This window comes from Podarcis melisellensis, assembly GCF_964234715.1.
Source record: "Podarcis melisellensis genome assembly, chromosome: 5".
In the NCBI taxonomy this organism is placed as follows: domain Eukaryota; kingdom Metazoa; phylum Chordata; class Lepidosauria; order Squamata; family Lacertidae; genus Podarcis; species Podarcis melisellensis.
The window spans coordinates 97,062,134-97,082,524 of record NC_138537.1 but is presented as its reverse complement, the minus strand read 5'-3'; the positions used below and the strand labels follow the sequence as shown (position 1 = coordinate 97,082,524).

At 40.6% G+C, this 20,391-nt stretch overlaps 1 protein-coding gene across 3 annotated transcripts in view; it reads right to left on the bottom strand.

The window, feature by feature from the left end:
* The window catches only part of MPPED1 (metallophosphoesterase domain containing 1), a 91,887-nt gene that overhangs the window by 54,407 nt on the left and 17,089 nt on the right, over nt 1-20,391 (bottom strand). For all 3 annotated transcript variants that reach the window (XM_081911872.1, XM_081911874.1, XM_081911873.1), the window contains 3 exons: nt 18,748-18,805; nt 17,203-17,477; nt 11,644-11,825 (listed from right to left, as the gene is read on the bottom strand). In XM_081911872.1, coding sequence (XP_081767998.1) covers nt 11,644-11,825; nt 17,203-17,354 — 334 coding nt within the window. In that variant the 5' untranslated portion in view covers nt 17,355-17,477; nt 18,748-18,805. The remainder of the gene's footprint in view (nt 1-11,643; nt 11,826-17,202; nt 17,478-18,747; nt 18,806-20,391) is intronic.

Below are 20,391 nucleotides of genomic sequence, written 5' to 3'. Positions count from 1 at the left end.
AGTTTGGCTCCTTGGTGTTTATGCTGTTGGATCCCAAAGGTTCCATCTTGTCTCCCATAGCATCTATTTGATGCTGCTGAGTAAGATTGTATGAAGATTTGGAGTGAGGAACCATCAGTATGCTGATGGCACCCAGCTGCTTTTTGTTGGGACTCAAGTGAGATAGTAGACATGCTGAAACAACATCTGAAAGCCGTAATGGATTTGATGAGGGACAATAAAATGAAGTTTAGTCCAGGTGAGACACTGAACATCATCTCCCTGGTTAGGTGAAACATCTACAATCTATTCTGAATGAAGTTGCAAACCTTCTAAAATATTAGGTTCAATGCTTGGTGGTTCACGTAAGGATGATACGTAAGTTGCAACCCCTTTATGAGCTACCATGGTCACAGTGGCCCATGACCTGTTAACCTCTCAACTTGATTACTACAAAGTGTTATACATGGGGTTGCATTTGAAGAGTTACCAGAGTCCAGTTAGGCTGGGAATGAGTAGAGAATATAGTCAAGGGACCCAAGGGACTGCCATTTTCACAGATACCTGCCTGAGTCCCTCATTTATCATCAGAAGTCTACATTCAGGTCCACGTACCATCTGATGGCAGAGGAATAGTGACTGGGAACAGGGTTTTCTCATTTGTAAAAGCTCATATATAGAATTCCTTCTCCAAAGAAGCTCACCTGACACCAGTTCTGAGTCTTCTCAGCTCCACTGCCCATACTTCCAACATGTTTTAGTATTATCTTTATAAATCTGCTGTATTTCTTGTTTTTATTGTAGCATAAGCTTTTGGGGACTAAAATCCAATTCACCAGATGCTTGAAATTTAATCCTCAGTTGGCAGGTGTATATACATCTATAACTAGAGCAAAATATAATTAGCCATTTTTCTGATTTTTTTTGTGTAACTGCATCTTCTCTATATCCCTAACTTCTTCACCAGTAAATTTGTGAGTGTGAGTTCTGTTTTTCATTTTTCACTTCATTCTTTAATTTGATGGTTTCAGTCTAATGGGCATGTGTCTGTCTATAGCTTATAGCTGATAATTGCTTTGTTTATTCATTTTAAACATTTATTTTACAAATTAAGGAATATGAAATGGATTAGGAGGAAATTTTATGTGCCAGCTAAAACATAGTATTCCAATTTTCAAACTACTGTGCACTTTATAGTGAGGATTTCAGCATTATGAGACACTGTGGTCCATATTAGTGGAGCAACAAAAGTAGGATATTACCACATTTCAAGGGCCCAATTCACCTTATTGTTCATCATGTTTTTCAAGAATAAACAAAATGCTGCCAAGGTTCTGAAAACCCAAATTTTAGTACTTATTTTACTCAAAATGATTCCCAGCTTTGATTTATTACACCTACACCAGAAAGGTCGCCTTAGCACTTAGGCACCCTATCTTTCCTGATCACAGCCTTCCCAGCAGCCCTATGTTTTATAAAAAGCAGGAAGAGGTTAATTGCAAGCTCTTGGGCAGAGGACGGAGGGTGACAGGAGAAGCAGGGGCAGCTGCAGTTGTACATTAAAGTTTACAACTTTTGAATGGTCAGCAGAGCACAACATGGGCAAAGGATATCATTCCAAAATCTATTACTGCTTTGTTGGATGCAAAGTACTGATGGGTGAGCTCTCCCAAACTAGCTGTAGATCAACTAGGAGTTTTGTTATAATCTTATAATTTGTTATAATCTATGGTGATCATTGCTTTTAGTTTGTTATTGCTGATTTGAATGTTTTATTTCCTTGAGCTGTGTTGTATGGATTCTTCTACTTTGTGTGTTGCTTTGAGATTATTTTTGTAAGATGACCAATAAATAAAATAAGTAATAATAACAACAACCAGTAATGAGCCAAGTTCTCCCCCCCAAAAAAAATCTGAAGAAAAATTATTTTAAGTCAATGTAATCCATGGTTTGACAAAACGAACTTCCCCATCACCACCAGCCCTCCCCATTCCTGAAAGATCTCACTGCCCACCTGCCCAAGCAGCAGGATAATACAGGGAGAAGAGATTGAGAAGGCTTGTTGCTTCCCCTTTATCTTCATCTCCCAGGCAAGCTGTGCAGCCAATGGGCCAAAGGTCCTTTGATTTTGTAGTGCAGCATTCTTCTGGTCAGTGCCCTGCGCACATGAAGTGGGGAGGACAGAGTCAAACCTATCTCCTCTCTTCTGTCAATCCCAGCTATTTTCCAGAGAAAGGGAGAGGGTGTTTTGGGAAGTAGTAAGGATTTTAGAGAGACAGCACAGATAGCAGAGGGAAGCTGGGAATTCTTCTATGGCTTGGATTTTCTATTCTTTTAGCAATGGATAGAAGAGATGGCAACTATCGTAATTTATGAACGGTTTACTTTTAGACGCAGATTGTGCACAGATAAATACAATTCTATTTGGAATGCATTTTAAAAAATTATCAGGTCATGTAAGTAATTTCACATTAGTTGGAATAACTGTATAACCTGTATACCTATAATTTGTATTGTATCACTGTTTCAAATATTTTTTTCTTTCCTTTCACTTCATTTTCTCACTGAAAACTTTCTCTCCCTCCCTCCCTCCCTCTCTCTCACACACACACATACACACCAGCCTGGTTTACCAGTGTTTACTCTTGGTCTGTGTGCACTACCTTTCTGATCTGCTCTAGATTCCACATAGACTTGTTCCTTCTTTTGTTGGCTTTAATTGCTGCAAGGAGCATCAGTTCTAGAACTGAGCCTAATCATTTTACATGGCTATGCTTTTGTATCCTTTCCTATGCTGTGTGTGAAAATAAATAGTACAAATGATAAACTAACCTCAGTGAGACATATACACAAGCTCCTAACAGCAGTTTGTGCTCTGTTTTTCTGCAGATATTTTATTGAACAGATTTTAGTATTCTGCAAGAGCACTGGCAACCATATAAATGCTCACTTAACGCTTTCTCTTTCTCATTTCAACCTTTTAGAATACTGAAGTGAGTGATACAGAAAAGACAGTGTAACTGTCTTAGATTGCATTTTAAGCATCTCATTGACAGTTCTGTGTTTAAACACTCGGCTGATGTCTGGGAAATTTACATTAACATTGAAAATGAATACACCTTATTAAACAACCTATAAACTGTTATATCTAACCATCATTGAATAATAAAAGCTAGCAATTAAATTAAACATTAAAATATCAAATAAATACTACAACCCAGCACCAATATTAATAGGAAGGGAAAAAGTGGGTGTGGGTGTATACGCACACACACGGGAGAAAAATTGTCTTGGCTCAAAAATATACCTCCATTTTGAAACTAGACCAATTTACTTAAAAGAAGGTGTCACTGATTTCAATACAAGTTACTTCCAAGTATATGTGATGAGGATAACAGCTTTCCATATCCAATATTACATTTATAGTGGTCTGACAAGTCATTTTCTAAGAAAATTGACTAGAGTATACAACCTTACTTGGTATACCCTCCACTGAACCCAATGGGACTTGCTTCTGACCAGTGATGTGGGTTTTCTAGAAAAAAATCAATTGGGATATTTTCTGGGGGGAAATCCCTGGGCAAATTCAGGCAGAGCTAAAAACATTGAAACTGCCATACTTGTTTAGTACTGCATTTGCAATCTGCACCCATTCATTGTTACTAATGGACTTTTGAAACAGATTTTTTTCCAACAACAATATAAAGCACTGGATAATTTACCTCTCCACATCTCTGCTTCTGACATGTAGAGGATTTTTAAGAGTAACTATGGGATGTACTACATGAGGAATCTTCTCTACAATCCTTATATGGAGCCCATTTACTGGTTATGTTTCTGAAGTACATAGCTAACCTACAGTTAATTACTATTAAAATAAATGCCATTTTATTATTATGGTATGGAAATGAGTACCTAAAGAAATGGTACTATCCAAAAAAGTTGAGAGGGGGACTTAGTAAAAAAATGAGTATAGGATGAGTATAGGTAGAGAGATACTTCCGAGAAGTTGTGCATATTGCCTTTAAAAACAAACAATACTTAGATTTTGAAATGCGGTAGATGGCAGGAGACAAGGGCCCACTGCTTTGCGACAAGTACCACCTGGTGGCAAATACCCCCTTTCAGGTGATTAAGAGAGTTGTGGTGGGGCAGCTGCAGGGACTCTTGCTTATTTCAACCCCCAACATTCTGGGTTCAGGCCTGATTATGGGACTGAATTGGCTTTGGCTGACCTGATGGATGGCCTTTATTGGGAGAAGGAAAGGAGGAGCGTGACCCTGTTGTCTTTACTCGATCTCCCAATGGTCTTTGATCTTGGTGAGATGGTTATTGGAGGCAAGGTTTTACAGTTCAGATCTTACATCAGTTTCAGAGAATAGTATTAGATGATTGTTGCTCAATCTCCTGGCAGTTGTGCTGTGGGGTGCCATGGTCTGCCATCTTGTCAGCAATATGAAGCCATTAGGGATTTGGGAGCAAAGAGTCATCAGTAGAGTGATGCTATCTACCTCTAAGATGTGAATCAGGAGAGGTCATGCTTGCAAGCCATGTACCTGCTGCCTGGACTCAGTGGTGGGTTGGATGAGGAAGAACAAACTACCTCTGAATGCTGACAAGACAGAGGTGTGCAGGTGGGTGGTTCCCAAGTCTGGGTTATTGCTCAGTTGTTCATAGTTTGCAGGTCCTCCATCTCTGTCCCTAGAGGCCCAGGTGACCTCAGTGGCTAGGAGTGCCTTTGACCAGTTTCAGCTGGTGAGACAGCTACGGCCATTTCTGGACCTAGATAATCAGACCGCTGCTGGTAACTAGATTACCTCAATGTGCTCTGTGTAGGTTTGCCCTTCAGTTTGGTTGAGAAGCAGCAGCTAGTGCAGAATTCAGCAGCTGAATTTTTCACTGGGGCAGACTAGTATCACCATGCTACACAAGTGCTGAAAGAATTGGACTTGCTGCCAGTTCAACTGAGCTAAGTTCAATATTTTGTTTCTGGTGTACAAAGTCATACACAGCTTGGGACCAGGATACCTAAAGGACTTTCTCACCCCTTATATACCCAATCTATATGATCTTATCAAGAGGTCAATACAGGAATCAGGCCTTTAGGGTGATGGCACCCACTCTTTGAAAGTCTCTCCCATTAACTAACAGGCATGTACCACCTCTGTTGCCTTTTGGTTCCTACTTAGGACCTTCCTTTTAAAACAATCCGTTTTAGTGTAGATATTCATCCCAGTCTGCATCTGTGTTGGATTTGAAATTGTTTTTAATATTTTGAATTGTATTTAATTTTCGGTATATATGGAATTGTTTTTAACTGCTGATGTTTTTACTGTGAAATGACTTTGAGCTATTTTATGGGAAGCCATTTATAAAAAGAATAAAATAAAATAAATAAAGTTAGGCAACACTTGGAAGAATGCTTGGAAACTTGTGGAAGAATGTAATAAGCACACACAAAGAAAAGGGACACAACTATGAAAGAAGGACAGTTTGATAGGCATTAAAATATGAGAAAAGGATTTCTGAGGCTGGAGAAAATGGCAGTATATATTTGAATATGAGAGGAACCAAATCTAAGAAAATAATAAAAAAAAGTTGTAAGGGGAGGGTTAAATAATGCAATCTGGGATGCAGCAAGAATATGTGGGAAAGGGTGAAAGCTCTTGCCATATGGTGTCAATTATTCCTTCAAACAAATTAGCAAGATCACAGACATAAAGAGAGCAGAAGAAGGAGGGAGGAAGAGGCACATGGGGTGGTTTATTGAAAACAAGAAATTCTTTCAAGGAATCTGGGTAAGTTTTTATATGCTTAGTGTAAATAAATTGTATACTAATTAAAACCCCGAGAACTATTTGTCTGATATTTAAAACCGTATCCCACTAAAAGAGCATGCACTCTCCAAAGAGGATACTACCAACAAGAAGGAAACAGCAAAAGCAAAGAGAAAAATTCTCTACTAAAGAACCAGTATGAAGTAAATCAACATGTTGTCGCAAATGGCATTCCAGCTAAAACCACAGAATTCATATATTGTACCACATACAACTTTTCAAGTATTTGAAGGGAAAGCACTCTTTATGAGCTTCTGCCAGGAACAGGAGAATGAAATGAGTAACTGAAAAGCTAACTTTAGGACTACGGTACTAAACAAGAAAGCTGGGGAACTGTTCTAGTGTAACCTTTCGCACTAACAGAATCATTATGCATGCAAGAGAGGGCCAACAAGCAAGTGGAAACAGGGCAAAGGAAGAAAAAAAACATTTCCTCCGCCATTTCCCCCTGCTGCCAATATACTACCTTCCTTCAACTTCTTTCCTCACCACTGGCTAAGAGGGAAGAGAAGGTGACTGACCTCAAAGGTAGCCAGCTAGATGTGCTCTTTCCCTGTAGAGGACTCCCTGATCCTGAATGGGGTAACTGTGCCCCTGAAGGACCAGGTGCACAGCCTGGGAGTCATTTTGGACTCACAGCTGTCCATGGAGGCGAAGGTCAATTCTGTGTCCATGGCAGCTGTCTACCAGCTCCATCTGGTACGCAGGCTGAGACCCTACCTGCCCGCAGACTGTCTGGCCAGAGTGGTGTATGCTCTGGTTATCTCTCGCTTGGAATACTGCAATGAGCTCTATGCGGGACTACCTTTGAAGGTGACCCGGAAACTACAACTAATCCATAATGCGGCAGCTAGACTGGTGACTGGGAGCGGTCACCGAGACCACATAACACTGGTCTTGAAAGACCTACATTGGCTCCCAGGACGTTTCCAATCACAACTCAAAGTGTTGGTGCTGACCTTTAAAGCCCTAAACGGCCTTGGTCCAGTATAACTGAAGGAGCGTCTCCACCCCCATTGTTCTGCCCAGACACTGAGGTCCAGTGCCGAGGGCCTTCTGGTGGTTCCCTCACTGCGAGAAGCCAAGTTACAAGGAACCAGGCAGAGGGCCTTCTTGGTAGTGGCGACCGCCCTGTGAAACGCTCCCCCCACCAGATGTCAAAAAGAAAAATAACTACTAGACTCTTAGAAGACATCTGAAGGCAGCCCTGTTTAGGGAAGCTTTTAATGTTTAATAAACTATTGTATTTCAATGTTCTGTTCGAAGCTGCCCAGGGTGGCTGGGGAAACCCAGCCAGATGGGCAGGGTATAAATAATACATTATTATTATTATTATTATTATTATTATTATTATTATTATTATTATTATTATTATTACCGCATCCATCTGACTGGGTTGCCCCAGCCACTCTAGGTGGCTTCCAGCAAATATAAAAACATAGTAGAACATTAAACCTTAAAAAGCTTCCCTATACAGGGCTGCCTTCAGATGTTTCCTAAATTTTATATAATTACTCTTCTCCTGAACATCTGAACTTGGCTAAGAGCTCTGAGTAGATGACTGGCCTCCCATAGAGTCCTTCTGGCTGACAGTTCTTGTACTGCAATAGAATTAAAGCCACACCTTGGGTAGCACATACTGCTAGAGATGCTTCTTCATAACAACTGGATTGGAAAGTGGCCATTATGATACTAATTTCACTCACCAGCCATGATCTTTTAAGCAGTTGGGGCTGTACTCCCATTAACCTGGATCAGTGAAAATGATTTCCCATCTGATTCCAATTAATCACCCCCAAAGGACTGCAATGGGGGGGGGATAATGGGGAGGAGAACAAAAATGGGGTTGAGCTATGGATAACAGATGCTCCCCCAATCCTAATTTCTCTCTTAAACTCTGAGTTTAGATTGTTACATGGGTGGCTCTGCTTATCCTCTTGTCTACTTACTTACTCACTTCTTTCCCCCCACATTTTCCCTGACTCAAGGGGCAGTCCTCAGTTTTCCCAAAGAGGACTCCTTTATTTCTTTAACAAACTAGTATTTTTCTGCTTCCCTCATCTGTGAGCCACCCTGTTTTATTGCCCTATTCTGCACAGTCCCACCATACTATATTATTTGTTTATGTTAAAAAATTATATACCACCATCGCATGTATAATATCAAGGTGGTGTTCAATGATTGAACTAAAACATAAAACAATAGAAGACCAGTACAAAGTAACTCTGACAACGACTGTCTGGTAAAGAAAATTTAAAAAGCTGCATAAACCTGTCAGCCTAAAAAGGATCTTCAAGAGACACCTGAAAGTCCATAGCAAGGATGCCTGTCAAATCTCTGCTAGAAGAGATGGGACTAGTGACTCTAAATGCTATGGGGGAGTGAGTGTGTGTGTGTGTGTGTGTGTGTGTGTGTGTAAAAGTAAACATTCTTGCTTGAATGGCTAGCTGAAACAACTTTCAGGAAAAGAATACCAGAAAACATAATTGTCCTGGTCAGCTCATAGAACTGTCTTGCACAGGGCTGGATTAAATGGCCACAGAACAAAGGATCTGTGGCTGGAAACTGAACATCGGTAGGCTAAATTTTGATAGGGAGCAAGGAAATGGCCAGAGCCTTGCTCTCAATCAGGCTTCCTCAAACTCAGCTGTCCAGATGTTTCTGACCTACAACTCCCATGATCCCTAGCTAGCAGGACCAGTGGTCAGGGATGATGAGAATTGTAGTCTCAAAACATCTGGAGGGCCGAGGTTGAGGAAGCCTGCTCTCAATGGTTGCGCAACCCCACCCTGGTGATGTGATGAGGGGCCTAGCCACCCTCCCAGACAGTGGGACAAACTCCCTCCACTCGCAATAAGTGTTGAAACAGCATTTCCCGCTAGAGAATGGGGAAAAGCAAAGGTGTCCTTTTTACTTTCCTTCCTCCTAAAACATCCCCATATAGCACACCCACCCCCTCACTCCAGAGTACTCACTAAGCAAATCATTCTTCCCCTCCACAAACCAGTGTTAGAAACTCAGTTGTATAAGCTGGGTGCCAAATGGCTCCTTAAACCAAGGATACAGTCACCGAAACGGAATGTCTAGTTTCTCTTTGGGGGCAAGATGGCTCTTAAGTCTTATTTTTCAAATAATGGACTGACCGTGATTGATTAAACATCTGGCTATTTCAAATGACAACCTTGAGCTAGGTTAAGAGCTCTGAGAATGTCAAGAAGAAAAGTCACTTGATCCAGGGACAGTCCAAATACATATTGGCCAATTCCTACCTCTTTTTCTTAATGGTGACTGCTCCTGCTCAGGCTGCACAGAAAAAACATTTTGGTTCCAGAAATTTATTCCCTATTGTGCAGATAACTTATAACTGATAGAATTCTACAGGATGAAGTATTCATGTCTGAAAACGGTCCAGATCCAATGATCCCGAAGCATGCACCTCCAGATGGTGGAGAGGTCAGACATCATCCTGCCAACCAGGCATCTTCACTTGGTCGCAAGTGGTCAAAAGCCAGGTGCGAAATGTGCCTGGCTAATTTTGAACACTACTCCAAACCTCCGTCTCTTCCCTTCCTCAACTGACACCCTCACATTTTGTATCTCAACTTCTCTCAACCACACACTAAACTGAATGACACATAAGTTGCCAAACTTCTGATTCTTTTGTATCCCTATTCACCCCTAGACAAAAGTCAAAGGTGCCCACAGAAAACAATGGGGGGGGGGGGTAAATCAGAATTTTTGTGTAGCTGTGACTCCTCAACAACAGGGAACAGCAAATGTAAATGGTATTCTTTGGTATTCATTGTGTACCTGGAAGTTCCTTCTTCAGGCAATGATATCTTACTCTATTTTTCCCTACACTCTCAACGCTGGAAGCTCTGAGGTGGTTATTGGGCACTTTGTTGAATTTAACCTTTCTTTTCTTTTATATTTATTTATATTCCTTTACAAATGTATATACTCCAGCATTTCTAGAGGGTTCTCTGAGTATGTAGAAACACTTTCCTGATTTTGGTGTCCTCATTTTGTTTCAAACTAACAGGCACCCAACCACCCAGTTCACTACCAGAGGAACAAGAAACACCTGTAACAAAATGCTGCAGTGTATTCTTGCATCCAAACAGGAGTATTCCTGTTCAGGGTTCCACTCAGCCAATTCAATTCAAGCAAGCAAGTCTACTCTTCCCCTGACCTCCAGTTTTCTGTTTTTCTTTTTCAACTGTCCCAGCAGCTGAAAGGAAGGAGGGATTGTCTTTTGCCTGGTATGTTAGCACATTCTGATATTGTGTATGATAAGCCTGCTGCTCAATAAATTTAAGAATTTCTTCACTACTTGAGTTTTGCGTTTGCTTTAGAGCACCATAATAAAGAACCCCTTTTGCTTTTGGCAAAACAGCATGTTCAGTTTTCATTGCACTGCTTTTGGGGTTCTTACCCCCTTAGGATTTTAAGATTTTATTCTACAGTCTCCATATCCTACAATCTTCAGGGTTTTCCAGACATGCCAATATGTTTCTCATTGGCACTATTTTAGAGCCATTCCCTGATGGCGCTCACCAACCGAATTTGCTGTTAAAGGAAGAACTGTATTAAGCCCCATGTGCGAAAATGCCCTCAATGTTTAAGATGCCTAATGCACAGGGACACAACATGATATGAAACCGAAAACTGACTTTAAATTCTACACATCAACACTGTTCAACACTGAAACAAGGGCTAAGTTGTTGCCTCGCTAAAGCAGTTTAAAGGAGAAGGGCATAATCTCTGATCACATCCAAACTACCCATCTGAATATTCCATCATGATCTAATGTGGATGCAGAAAGGATTTAAGATTCAAAATGATTTCTGTATTGTTTGACCTGCTGCACCTCTCTAATTCCATCTGCTGCAAAGCTTTCCATCATTAAAGCTGGTCACTGATATATATTCGCATATATACAAATTCACACATCATTATACCAGTTAGGCTAGCCTTCTAATGACAAGAGGCTCAACAGTGCTAAAAATATACACCACTCATCATTTTTTTGCTTTGCTTAAAATAAGTCTTAACTCATACCACTGCTTCAATCAGTTCATGACATATGAAATCTATTGTGTTCATTCATACCAAAAAGAATTTTTTCATCCTACATGCTTACTTTAGGACCATTAATTTTAACGGGGTCTAAAAATATTCAAAGCTATGTATGAATCTCAGTTTTCAGCCATTTTTCCTATTCTTTTGAGAGATAATTCAGGAAAATATCCGTCAAAGTGGAAATCCATGATTCATGGGAATAGTGGGGCAGCCACTTAGTGAAGCAAAACTAAAGCTTATACTTTAAACGCCTACTCCAAACAATACAGGAGTGCATGTAGATTGCTGCTTGCTTGCTTGCCCAATGGAAGAGAATTTCAGTGAACAATGCCAACAGTTCCTACAAAAGGCATCTGCATCTCTAGCCAAGCCAGCAACTACATACTCGTGCTTTGCTTTGTTTGGATTTCAGGACTGCAGTGCAGCTGAGCCACAAACAGAAAAATTATCAGCCTCTGGGGTAAATAAATGTTTGCCATGTTTGCAAGAGTTGGAATGCAAATCATCAAAGGTTCAACTGTTGAGTTGCAGCAAAGTTTAAAAATTCAGGAAGCAAAAATTCATGACTTCAAACTGCTGCTTCTTACAGCTGAAGCACACAGTAATCTGATTTTGTCATTGTGCCTATCACTTACTTCAACACCAAGACAAAATTAATATTCATAATTCTCAGAAGCAGAAGTATGGTTTTATTCACTGGTTAAATGAAACTAGCTTTAGAAATTATTTGTAACGCTATACTCACCTAACCACTCATTGAATTTTTTAACTTCACTAGGCAGTCCCAGTTCAGTAAAATCACCAGCATGTATTAAAACATCACCATATGGCATTTGGATAGGATCTGTTCTGGAGTGAGTATCAGATACACAGACAAAACGTGTGTATCCTGGAGGCTTAGGAGCATCATGTGGAACAGGATCCACCCTATGTAAAAAATATTGAGGAATTATTACAAAATGTAATCATATGAGTGTGTTTTTCACACATCTAGTTTGCAAATCCAATACACTCTCACCATGTATGACACAGCAATTCAGAATAGTCAAGCAGACAAGCAGTACATAACTGTTGGACAAAATTGTTGTAAAAATAAATCAGAAATGTTTATTACTTTATAGCTATTTTTTCCTTACTGCAAATGAATAAATACCTCTTCTTGTTGAAGTTCAGTTAACATACCACTTAGAGAAAACCTTTAAATATATTTTTCAAATACATTTTTTTTCAACTTTTCACAATAGTTAAATCAATAACTGGCCTTTCTGTAGTGATATTAATTTGGAGAGAGAACAGTTTACATGATCTGGATTACAGATATTTTGAGTGTGTGCTGCAATCCTAATCCCACTCACCTATGAGTAAACATGCTTTAATTTAAGTGGTCTTACTTCTGAGTAGACATGGTTAGGATTACAGCCTAAATAACAAATTCTGTAATATTTACATTAACATAGATTATACATAACTGAAACATCTGTAAGCTTTCAAGGAAAACCAGTCTGAAAAAGCTCAAGAAAAACAGCTGTTTAACAATAAGTACAGAGGTTAGGTTTGGGCGATATACAGAAACTTTGCCTGAAGCCGGTTTAAAGATAAAATTGTGAGAACGATTTCAGAATTTCCTATCAGGCAACGTTTCATGAATCCCCAGTGCCGCTCCCAGCCAGCACTGTGCACTTCATTCAGGCATTTGATGACCACAACCATTTGACCACAACCTCCCTCCGCAGCCCAGCCACCAGCCTCGGAAATGGGGCTTGCCTGCCTGCTAGCCAGTGACTTCATTTTTTCCCCTGGCCATACAACCACTGGTAGGCTGTCCCCTCCCTTGGTTCCTCCTTGCACTGAGTAGAATGGTGGCTCCTGGTAGCCACCGCTTGCACAGTGAGACTATCGTTGGCGCGGTTCCGAGGAGACCGGCGGCTCCGAGGTGCCATGGCATGCAGCGCGCCAGCTGATGTGATCCACCCAGCGCTGCCTGCCTGGCCTCACCAGGAAGAGGCAAAAGATGTGCATCTCTGTGGCTGGTGATATATTACAATGTTGGGAAGCAGATATTGCCCAGTTCTAAGAGAGATCATTTGAAACACAAACATAAAAATAGTGTATAAATGGAGTTGTGTCTACCAGCAGCTGATGAGGCAGTTTGCTGTTGGAAATCTTGCTTGCACTGCCACTGCAATACAATCTAGGGGCAGGTCACATCCTTACTGATAATTGTCAGGAGACAGCAGTGGGGAGTAGGGCTCAGTCAACAGCCTGGAAGCTTATTGTTGGCCTTTGCTGAAATCAGCAACCTGCACCTGTGCCAGAGCACAGCGAGCTGCCAGCAGCCACATACCTGCAGAATTCTGACAGAGCCACCGGCACTATCCACTGCCAGCTCCCAATGGCTACTGGAAAGGCATGCTTTCCTCTTTCTCTCAATTGCCCCATAGCAATGCTTCACCAGCCATTTTTTGTTATGTTTCATATGCACATGTTGCAATACATTACAAACACTTAATGCTAAACTATCTAGCATTGTGTACCTTTGCATAGAGTATTAAGCCCCCAAGTTTCACAGTGCAACTGGATGGTAACTACTTCATATAAGTTAGATATAATGAAACATACCCTTTTCATAAATCAGTCTAGGGCAGTCTATTTCCTAGATATTTTCATGATGCATAACATAGTCCAAAAAGTAGTTCCAGAAGTCAGCATTTTAAAGGGAACAACAAAATATGTGATCATGAAAAAGCCAGCCAGAACATAAAGAAAAACCAGGCTTGAACCCAGATAGGGTGGCAAAAAAATATCAATACAGATATACAAAGTGTGGCAGAACTAGGTACTGGTAGCTTCAGGTTTCCTCAGTCCAAATTTTCCAAGAAATCACCAGTCTTTTGACTCCACTCTCTAGGGTATTTTTGCTCAGCAAAAGGAGACACTGTGCATAGTAATTTGCCTGCAATGTTCCAGTCCCAGTTCAGGCTACCATTAAGACATTTCAGATTAAACTTATAAAGCACTTCACATAAATTATGAGCACCTTTTTTATTATTGTACACAATAAATGAATAATAAATTACCAACTCAAAAACCCCTTACAGAACAGGTAAGGTAGATGGGCCAAATATTCTCTGAAGATCTTTGAAGCAATTTCAGAGGTGAAACTGTAGCTGAAAGTAATCTCCCTTTGTCCTACTTTCCCACTATAATTACCACATTTTTCGCTCCATAAGACGCACTTTTTTCCACTTAAAAACTAAGGGGAAATGTCTGTGCGTCTTATGGAGCGAATGTGTGGTCCCTGGAGCTAAATTGCCGGAGTGCGGCATGCTCCTGAGCTGCTCTTTGGGGCTGACGGGGGAAACCCAGGCTTCCCTCTCCAGCCCTGGGAACAGTGAGCAGGCTGTGCACAGATGCCCTGTGCTCCTGAGCAGCTCTGGGGTAGCCCACGAAGCCAGAACAGCTAGAGGGAGCGCTGCGCAGCGCTCCCTCTAGCTGTTCTAGCTTCTGCCTTAGCGGCGCAAAGCCTCCGCAGGGCAGCAGGGAGCCGTCATCCCGCTGCCCTGTGGAGGCTTTGGGCAGCTATCCCTGGCTTTTGGGGGAGGTGGGGGAAGGGACAGAACGTGCGGTCCTGTCCCTTCCCCCACCTCCCAGGAAAGCCCCCAAGAGTCACGTTCCCTTTAAAGAGCGCACGGCTCTTGCGGGAGGTGGAGAGAAAGCCAGGAGGCTTGCTTTCGCTGAAGCCAGGAGGGCAAGAGGGATCAGTGCGCACCGATCCCGCTTGCTCTCCTGGCTTCAGGGATAGCCCCGCAAAGCCTCCTGAGCGAAGAGGGAGGAGCGCTGACTGGATGACTGTAAATCAGCTGACTTAAAAGTATGCTTAATCCTTCCCTGACTGTTCTGAATGGGAAATCGCCAGCTCTACGATATGGTGAGAATAAAACATTGCTTCCCCCTTCCCATTTAATCCCCACAACAACCCTGTGAGGTGGGTTAGGCTGAGAGGCAGTTGATTTGAACGCTGGTGTACACTGGTGAAGAAATCCATGACCTGGAGTATGCAAAGCAGATTGAGGGTATATGGGTAAAAATGGCAGGAGAGAGAAACAACAGCGACCTTACTGTGGGAGTCTGCTACAGACCGCCGAGCCAGACTGACGATTTGGATGATGCTTTACTATAGCAGATTACCAAACATTCAAAAAGGAGAGATACAGTAGTCATGGGATACTTCAAGTGCCCCAATATCTGTTGGAACTCAAACTCTGCCAAGAATGTAAGGTCCAACAAATTCCTCCATGGCCTCGCCAACAATTTCATCTCCCAGAAGGTAGAAGCAGCAGCAAGGGGTTCATCTATCTCAAACCTGGTCCTCACCAACAGTGAAGAACTGATCAACAAAGTGGAAGTATTTGGAAACTTGGGAGAAAATGATCATGTCTTCCAGGGTTTCATGATACAGAGGCAAGAGACATGCATTCTGGACTTTAAGAAGGCCAGTTTCAAAAAGCTTAAGGAGCTACTGGATGAAATCCCATGGTCAGGATTACTCAAAGAGAAGGGAGTCCAAGATGGATGGGAGTCTCTAAAAGCAGAAATAATGAAGACCCAAATGCAACAATTCCAACAAGAAACCAGTGTGGCTGCATAAGAAGCTTACCAATGAGCTGAGAGTTAAGCAGGGCATATATAAGAAATGAAAGAAAGGAGAAATAACAAAGGAGGAATATACACGAGTAGCCAACAGTTGCAGGGGGGAGGTCAGGCAGGCTAAAGCTCAGAATGAGCTCAGGCTTGCAAGAGAGGTTAAAAATAATTTTTTTAAATGTTTATTTGGCTATGTCCAAAGCATGAGGAAAAATAGGTAAGTGGTAGGTCCTCTGCGTGGAGAAGATAGAGAAAAGCTATCATTTATTTATTTATTTCCCTTCCATCTGGCTGGGTTTCCCTAGCCACTCAGGGCAGCTTACAGCATATATGAAAATGTAATAAAAAATGAAACATTAAATAGATAAACCAATAAATCAACAGTAATAATAATAATAATAATAATAATAAACAGTTTACAGTTTTACCCAAATTAAAATGAACACCAACTCCAACTAAACAATTAGCTAACAATTAACTAACCCAACAAAACCTAAACAGGGAGAAGACGGAACTACTCAACACCTACTTTGCCTCTGTCTTCACCCAAAAGGAAAGTGATAACAGAATAAATGATGTAAAGAGGGAGCTGCAGCCCAAGATAGGAAAAGAGGTAGTAAGGAAACACCTAGCTACTTTAAATGAATTCGAATCTCCGGGGACTGATGAGCTGCATCCAAGGGTACTAAAGGAGCTTGTGGATGTATTCTCAGAACCTTTGTTTATGATGTTTGAGAATTACTGGAGAACAGGTGAGGTCCCTGCAGACTTGAGGCAGGCAAATGTTGTCCCCATCTTCAAAAGGGGAGGAGGCAGGGGCAGAAGACCCAGGTAATGGGCCAACATAGTTCTGTTTGCATGCCAAATGTGCACAGTGAATGTTTGGTTTTTGAAAAACATGACCCATAGTTTTGAACTCATTAAGTCTATTACTACTCCTATCCTGGTCAAGTTACAGTTCACTAACCTAAAGAGAAAAAGGATACTGTACTAGTTTTTATACTTTACCAAAATATATTACAATAATGTCAATACTTCATTTGACTATTATGGCTAAATATTTTCTTTTCTTTTCCTTCTGGCTCTCAACTTTATTAGCACTGTTCATTTTGCAGTTATGATCTTCCATGTTACATTAAAAGTAAATCACCCTTCAGAGCAATTAACTTTACAGATGTTTTCACGGTACACAAAAAGTCAAAACAAACACATTAATCTAATTACACTTTAAGCACCCTGTGCCTTTCACATACTGTCAGAATCAAAGTAGGATTTGTCATACGGGTGCTCACACTATTTCATTAGTTGCTGCCATTCTTTTGTCAGTGCAGATCTCTTGAATCTCTAACCAAACAATGAGACTTGTTTTGTTCTTTAAAAGGCTTCATATTAAAATAACTGTTCATGTAAGGGTGTGGGGTGGTTACTGATTAAGGGTATAATACAGTACTAAGCTCCTGCAATTGCCTATTGCCATTTTATTAAATATCAAGGTAAAACAACACAGTGTTCCCCCTTGCACCTGTTAATAAAAATACATGTTTCCCCAAAACACTATTCCCTCGATTCCCGCTTTTGATTGGCCCATCAAATACCACACTGACATAGCAATAACCATTCAGAAGTCTGTGTATAGCAATAACAGAACTAGAATACTTACATTTGCACATGTGGGGGCTGGAAACGTCCCTGGTTAATGTTGTAGAACGTGAATGCCTGTGTCGGGTTTGAGCTGTACTCATCAACTTCAATTATTAGTCTACTGTGCTGATGCCTTCTAGCTGTCATAATGTGCGACTGGGCAAAAGCCATGCTTGCTCTTTTTGAGGATGGTGGTGCTTTTTCAGGGGGTCATCTCCACTATCTTCCTATACGGGCTAAAAATATCCATGTTCGTTCCGTACCTCATCATGCACAACTTTCCCTTCTGAAAACCTAGAAGCAGATTGGGGGGAAATGTAGTTGGCATAAGTGTTTGACAGTTAATCTGCCTGAAATACACTTTATTTAATGTCAGAAGGAGATTTAGGAGAGGAAGATAAATGCTAACAACTTGAACATCTCATTACAAATCTCTCCAACTCAGCAACTTGATGATGTGTGTGTGTGTGTGTGTGTGTGTGTGTTTTAGTGAGTGAGCAAGGAGGAAAGCAAACTTATCAAAGGACACATGGCACAACATGTTCCAATGGTAAGGACTTTGAATCACAAATCTACTGAACAATGCAGTAATGCTTAGAAATTGCATGTCAGTTTTAATGTTTTGCAAACACAATTATTTAATTTTAATTCCCCCCTAGTCTAAGCCTATTAGTGAAGGTTTATATTATTGCTGCAATCTACCGCATGCCTGTGCGTGAAGAGATTACAACCAAGTGTGTGTTCCAAAGAAATCAGTATAAGGTCTGCTTTCTCCTATGGTTCAATGGCACTCATAAAACCATGAATTACCCAGAGGAATGTTGTAACAGATATAACTGAACATGCTTTGTTGAATCCAGAAAATGGGTGTCACAAATGTACATTCCTTTAATAATTATTTTTTCTCACATAAATATTTTTTTACGAATTTTCATGAAATTATTTTTTATGAAGACTGGATCTACCAAACCTTTATTGTGGCTCCCACATCTTTAAAAATACGACAAACAAATAGCACAATAATGACTATCTAAGGTATGTGCATTTTTGTCTGCTTTTCCATATATTTACTCAAGACTCCACCAAAATAATCCATTTTCAAAACCTGCAGCCTATTGTTTTGCGCTGAGATTATCCACTTCCAGTGTATTTAAAAGTATGTTATTACATAGCCTGAGATCTGCAGGTTGAGGTGGAGCATACACACAATTCTGTAAATGTAAATGAACATGTCAATGGAAATAATGCTTTTTTTTTTTTGCAATTTCCCTTTTGCCAAGTTTCCCTTCGTAAAATCAAACTATATGTAAATTTGGTAGGTTTTTTTAAAAAAAGTTTAACGGCTTGTGGGGGGATTGCAGAAAACTCTGGGAAAATTATGCATGAGCACTAGGTCATGTGCAGCTTCCCCTTTGGATTCTAACCATATCATTGGCATCAGTTTGTTTGTTCACTGTATCAGAATTTTATCACCTCCCAATCTAACATATTTTTAAAATAATTTCATCATTCCAGTCTCAAAATCTCATACTTTTCTCTGCAAGCACCAACAGTGGAAACTTACAGTTTCAAACCACAAATGTTTTCAGCATCGCACATTCACACTGTCATTGCTGCATCTCCTGAAAAACACAAAAAATTAACAGAATTAATATCACTGGAATGATCACAGTGATGGCTATGCCCCTCCAAAATAGCACTGGAAAATCACATCTTCTATTTGAAAGAATAAATACACCAAAAACTGTGAAAAAAATGTTCATTGTTTATTTGGACTCAGTTGTAATAAACTGGGAATGGGCAATTTGCTAGCTATATTGAAAACATTATTATAAGTCCAGAAGGCCACATTCAATTTGTGAGACAACAAACCATCATTCATAAAACAGTTTGGAGATGATTATTACTTAAATTATTATCCATGTTTGCTCATAAAATATATATGCTGTAAAAGCAAAATGCATGCTTCATCGTAAATGCAATATTTTACTCTTGATAAAATAAGTTGTATCAGCCCAATAACATTTTATTTTCTGCATAAAGAAGCGAAACCCTGTAACACAGAAATAGAACCATAGTCTTCAGAAGAAAACTCAAAAAGGATTTACAACATTGCATATCTTGGGTTTATTTAGCCGATCACATATTTTAAAGACATTTTGAGTTGTTATAGAATGACAATGTGATTGTTACCTTATTATAGTAGAAAATAGAACCAAAGTGATTATTGTTCTATATTTTGTCAACCCTTGAGCACACTAATGTATAAAGGTGGTATACAAATTGAAAGTGAAATGAAATGAAATCATGCAATTTATAAACAGAAGCACAGGCAACCATTCCACTTCTGGGAAAAATTCAAAATGCTGGTTTTGACATTTAAAAAAGGTTTTATGGGTTAGTACCAGCGTGTATATGCTGGTTCCTTAAAGAGTGAGTCAGCATACTTGTGAGAGTTGAGTCAGAGAGTGGCTCAGCACAATCTAAAGTATAAAGACTCTTGTGTTTGTAGCAAGTTTGCCCTAAGCCCCCGCCTCTTGGCTCGAACGCTGGTGTATTGAATGGGCACTCTGCACATGCCCCAATATTCAGAAGGCGACTCCAATTCAGCTCATGGGAGAAATCAATGTCTTTTTCCCATCCAAGTGAGAATCCAGGCAGGAAAGGGCTTTGGAGGGAGGTGCTTTTCCTCCGGAAGTCCCCTCCCCACCTCCCCAAATGCCCCTACACTCCAGGAATCTAGAGGGACAAGCTGCAGGATCAGAACTCTTGCATCTTTTTCAAAGAAGGACCCAAAGAGGAATTGCCCGCAACACACCTCAGTGATACTTGAGGTTCCCAAATGAAACTGGCAAGGAAAGGTGAGGCAGCAATGCAAACCAATTGGGCCGGGACCTAAGAGGTTTGGACGCAGAGCAGACCCTCCCCATTGTGTGCAGTGTTGCTAAGCAGCTGGTAAATCTGTGCAAATGAGAACCTGAAATAGATTGCTGCTTCTCTCTTTCCCTGGCCAGGAGATGGAAGAAGAAATGAATGAAAAGGTGGGGAAAGATTTGGGTGGGGTTTTTTTACAAGGAGGGGGAGGGAAGGCTTGCAACTGGGAATTTGGAACTCTGCATAACAAAGTGAGAGGCCATGACAGCTTAAGGGTTTTCATGAAGGTCCTACCTAGCATTTTTGTGGCAATTGAAAACTATAAAGATGGAGG